The sequence below is a fragment of the Vanessa tameamea genome, chromosome 13 (genome assembly GCF_037043105.1).
Source record: "Vanessa tameamea isolate UH-Manoa-2023 chromosome 13, ilVanTame1 primary haplotype, whole genome shotgun sequence".
Classification (NCBI taxonomy): Eukaryota; Metazoa; Arthropoda; class Insecta; order Lepidoptera; family Nymphalidae; genus Vanessa; species Vanessa tameamea.
In genome coordinates, this window is record NC_087321.1 from 5,379,922 (window position 1) to 5,384,230 (window position 4,309).

The window sequence follows — 4,309 nt, forward strand, 5'->3', positions numbered from 1 at the left end:
CTATTTTTTTCTTCTGATTTATAAAAACGAATAAACACTGGTTATTTGTCAATATTAAACAATAATTATCGCTCCAAATTTTAAAATGCGAGACGGAAAAAGATATTATTTCAATTATTTTTATTTTTTTTCCACAAAAATGCCTTCAAAACAAAAAAAACCGTTATGAAACTTGTTCTGCAGATTATTTTAAAAACATAACCGTTTTATCAGCTCTCCAAAAATATATAATAGCTAGGAACTTATTTAAAAAAAAACGAAATAAAATGACCACAAAGGACGCTGGTGGAAATTCGTATTAGCAAATATGTACTAGAATTAAAAAACACAACTTTTACTGGGTTCCTTAACCTCTACTAAATAATATAAAATGGATTTTAAAAACCAGTCAAATAGCCTATTATATTGCGGCAATTTGCTGTCAAATCTTCAATTCAATTCAATTCTTAGTTAAAGACTGTCAAATGTTCAAATCAATTCAATTCTTAGTTTAATGTATGACTGTCAAATCTTGTTTATTTGGCTTTTCTCCTGTTATGGTTAGAATCGAGTATACATCTATAAACATATTAAGCGTAATGTTAAATGTCAATCTGACATGTGTCACTGTCATCTAAACAATTCATCAGATTGATTGTATGATCACAAGTTACAGCTAATTTTTTAAGCCATTAGTCATAACATTATTAATGAATATTATTTTGTTTTATAATATATCTTTGAACCTATTTTACGAAAAAAGTGTTAAATCTTAAAATGAATTTCTTTAGAAAGGCGCCTACTGTTAAGGGTAAGTGTTGTAATGTAATCTACAGACAGTTGTGAAATGGTATACAATTTATCCAAAAAGTAAGAAATCGTAAATTTATAAAACATTTTACAAATTAAATTTAAGAACAACAAAGGCAAAATGATCGTGAGCTACGCAAAGCAGGCAGAGATTTGGAGCGAGATAAATTAGCCTTAGAAAGAGAAGAAAAAAAATTGGTATGATAGTTTTCCCTCTTTATTATTACAGTTCTTTCGTACATATTTAAACACGTAATTAAAAAGTTTAAAATAGATTGTTAGGAAGTTTCTTCATGATCTATTTAATAGTAAATTAATTATTGACTCAGATTAAATTGAAAAACTTGACTTAAAAAATAATATTAAGATATAAACTATTTCAAAAGTGACCCTAGATAATAGTCAGTCTTATATATTTATTATTGTAGGAAATGGAGATTAAAAAAATGGCAAAAGAAGGAGACAATGAGGGATGTAAAATACTTGCTAAACAATTAGTTCAACTCCGGAAACAGAAGACTAGAATATATACAGCAAATAGTAAGGTAATCATTTAGACTTCATCAAGTGTAACAAAATATGTTGCTATTCATTAATGTGTGGATAGCTTATTCCAATTGTACCTTACATACTTAGATTTACATTTTCAATGCAAATTGCTAATTATTGTGCTATAGTGTCCACTACAAATAGATCTTGATTAATATATCTTTATTTATTATACACCACTTTTCCATTTAACTATATATGTATATAAATGTACTTTATTTTCAAAGTTCTGAAAAACAACTGTAATGACAACTGATTTTTGTAAATCTGTTTTGATTAACATATATTATTCAAATTCTAGTTGAATGATTTCCAGTCTTTGAATGTCAAATGATTTTTATTAGTCTTTATTCCTCTTGTGGTTTATCTATATATTTAGGTTTCTTAGGTCTTATTATACAAATGACTGACTAAGCAATAATCCTAAAATTAAATAAAAAGAAAGCACAAAGACAAAGACACAAAAAAAGTATTCATAGAGGTCAAGGTTAAGAAATCTTTTTCCTTTTATTCTGAATGTGTATAAAAAAGCACAGAGATTAAACAATTTTTACCATCACACGTGTTTGTGTTTTGTTTGTTATTATTAAACATTTAGTAATTGTTGTATGTTAATATTACAGATAGCTAGTGTACAGATTCATAACAAGGCAATGGGTGCTAATGTTGCAATAGCTGGAGCGATGGGTACCACAGCTAAAACCATGGGCAGTATCAATAAGATCCTAAATCCACACCAAGTTGCGAAAGACATGGAAGCATTTAAATATGCTAGTGCTAAAATGGATATGACAGATGACATGAGTAAGAGAATTATAATATTTCTTATAGTTTTTATGTGCATAATGTGCACTATAATATAAGAAAAAACTGACTATTGAATGAGGTTTATACTTATACATAAATCATAATGGAAATATAATACAAAGACAACATTTTATCTTACACAAACGGTTTTATTAAGTAGAAAATTATTCTAAGAGAAAATTAGTTAGTAAGTAAAAGTTTAATAGATGTACTTGTTGGTCGTTTAGTCAGCATCATACAGCTATACTCTTCAGCCCGAAGATATTTTTAATCTCTATCTAATATATATATTTTAATGTTGCTTGTACATAGCATGCTTAATGTAAAAAAATTAAAACTTTACTTATTTTTGTTTAAATTTTAATAAATATTTTAGTTTCTGACACATTGGACGATATTATGACTGAATCTGGAGATGAAGAAGAAACTGAAGGCATTGTGAACCAAGTGCTTGATGAAATAGGCATCGAAATTACTGGAAAGGTACGAAGATTAATACTGAAATTTACCCTAATGATTTCGAACCTAAATTTCCTATTTCCTTTAAATGGTTATCTTTTTAATTTTTATTGTTTTCATTTTAAGAATATATTCAAGTTATTATAAGTTAAACTAGTCAATCAATCATGCCTTTTTTATGGGTACATGTAAAGCATACACAAAAGTAATATAATGTTGAAAGTTATGGTATGTTGTTTTTAACACATCATATACATAAGTGTCATAATTTGTGTTTCATAGGTTTGATATAGTTGTAATCAGTCCATTTATTAACGTGAAAAGTATTGCTGAATTCCTTAAAAAAAACTCATGGTCAGTAATTACCATAAAACAAAAACAAAGAGTCAGAGAAGAGAGACGATAAACATCAACTAAGCCATGTATATTATTACAATCACATATGTATCTTAACACCCTATGTATGTACATAATATTTATATATAAAACTATTAAAAGCGAATATTTAAGTTATGTAGTATATAATATAGGTAATTTTATAATACATTTGTATTGTTTTAAAATTTCAGGTCGCAAATGCACCTTCTGTATCCCGTAATAAGGTTGGCGAATCTACATCAGACATCGACAAGGAACTGATGGCTCAGTTAACAAAACTAAAGTCATAGAGCTTATTCATTTAAATATAAGTACCTCAAATAAAAAACAAAAGTTACACTGTCCAAAAGACTTTAAGCAACAATACACTGCAACAACTCTAAGAAATATGTTTTGGCAGTTAAGGCCAACCTTAACCACCAGTGTTTTGTTTAATATAACCAATATAACTTATTAAAATATAAAAATCATTATTTTTATAAGTATTTATTTAAATTATCATATTTTTGAAACAATGTAAGACAAGAAAGTTTCTGGTTAATTTTGGAATTCAAATGAGTGTTTAAAAATAAATATTACAAGGAAACGAAAAAAGATTCACCTTTCAGATTTCAAAAAATTATGGTAATTGTAGTGTTGGAAATGTTACTTTTGTTTTGAATGTCAGTTATATATAAAAAAATATATATTTTAATATTGATAATGTATTTAAGATTTGAGGTTATCAGACACAGTGTGTCTACTAAATATGAAGGATAAAAAATTACAATGAATTCTCATGAATTAAATATATATTTTCTAAATTAAAATCAAATATTGTCAGAAAATATCTCGAACTCTGATAAATAAAGGATTATATGATTGTCTTTAGTGTTAATTTGTTTATACTAAACATACAAATGCTTTTATTAAGGTAAATCAATTTATGCACATTATCATTAACCCTTTTCTAGGATAAATTAACTTAAAACAATAATTTATTCATCATTTGTTTTATTAACTTTAGTAAGATTTGTTTGTATATATAAGTGTTTTATATGAGAAAACTGTGATATCTTTGTATTTTGATTAAATGGTATCAGGAATGTTATACTTATTGTTTTTTATTAACCGACTTCAAAAAATGAGGTTCTCCATTCGTCATGTATGTGTTATTGTTTGTATGTCCGCGATTTTCCCAAAAAATACTGTTTCGATATCCGATGGATTCCGATGGTTGGGGTTTTTGGTAATGATCTGACACATATAAGATATTCCATTGCTCTTAAATAATTGTAAGCATATTCGCAATTAAAAAAACGAACATATTTAAATAAATATATTTCGT

The 4,309-nt window shown here is 26.5% G+C and overlaps 1 protein-coding gene across 1 annotated transcript; it reads left to right on the plus strand.

Annotated features, from left to right (window-relative positions):
• The first annotated feature begins 572 nt into the window (after nucleotides 1-572).
• On the plus strand, nucleotides 573-3,486 carry LOC113397976 (charged multivesicular body protein 2b). Its single transcript, XM_026636515.2, has 6 exons — nucleotides 573-790; nucleotides 896-987; nucleotides 1,218-1,334; nucleotides 1,962-2,142; nucleotides 2,522-2,628; nucleotides 3,174-3,486. The coding sequence occupies exons 1-6, from the start codon at nucleotides 757-759 to the stop codon at nucleotides 3,270-3,272; spliced, it is 630 nt and encodes a 209-aa protein (XP_026492300.1). The 5' UTR covers nucleotides 573-756; the 3' UTR covers nucleotides 3,273-3,486.
• Nucleotides 3,487-4,309: the final 823 nt, after the last annotated feature.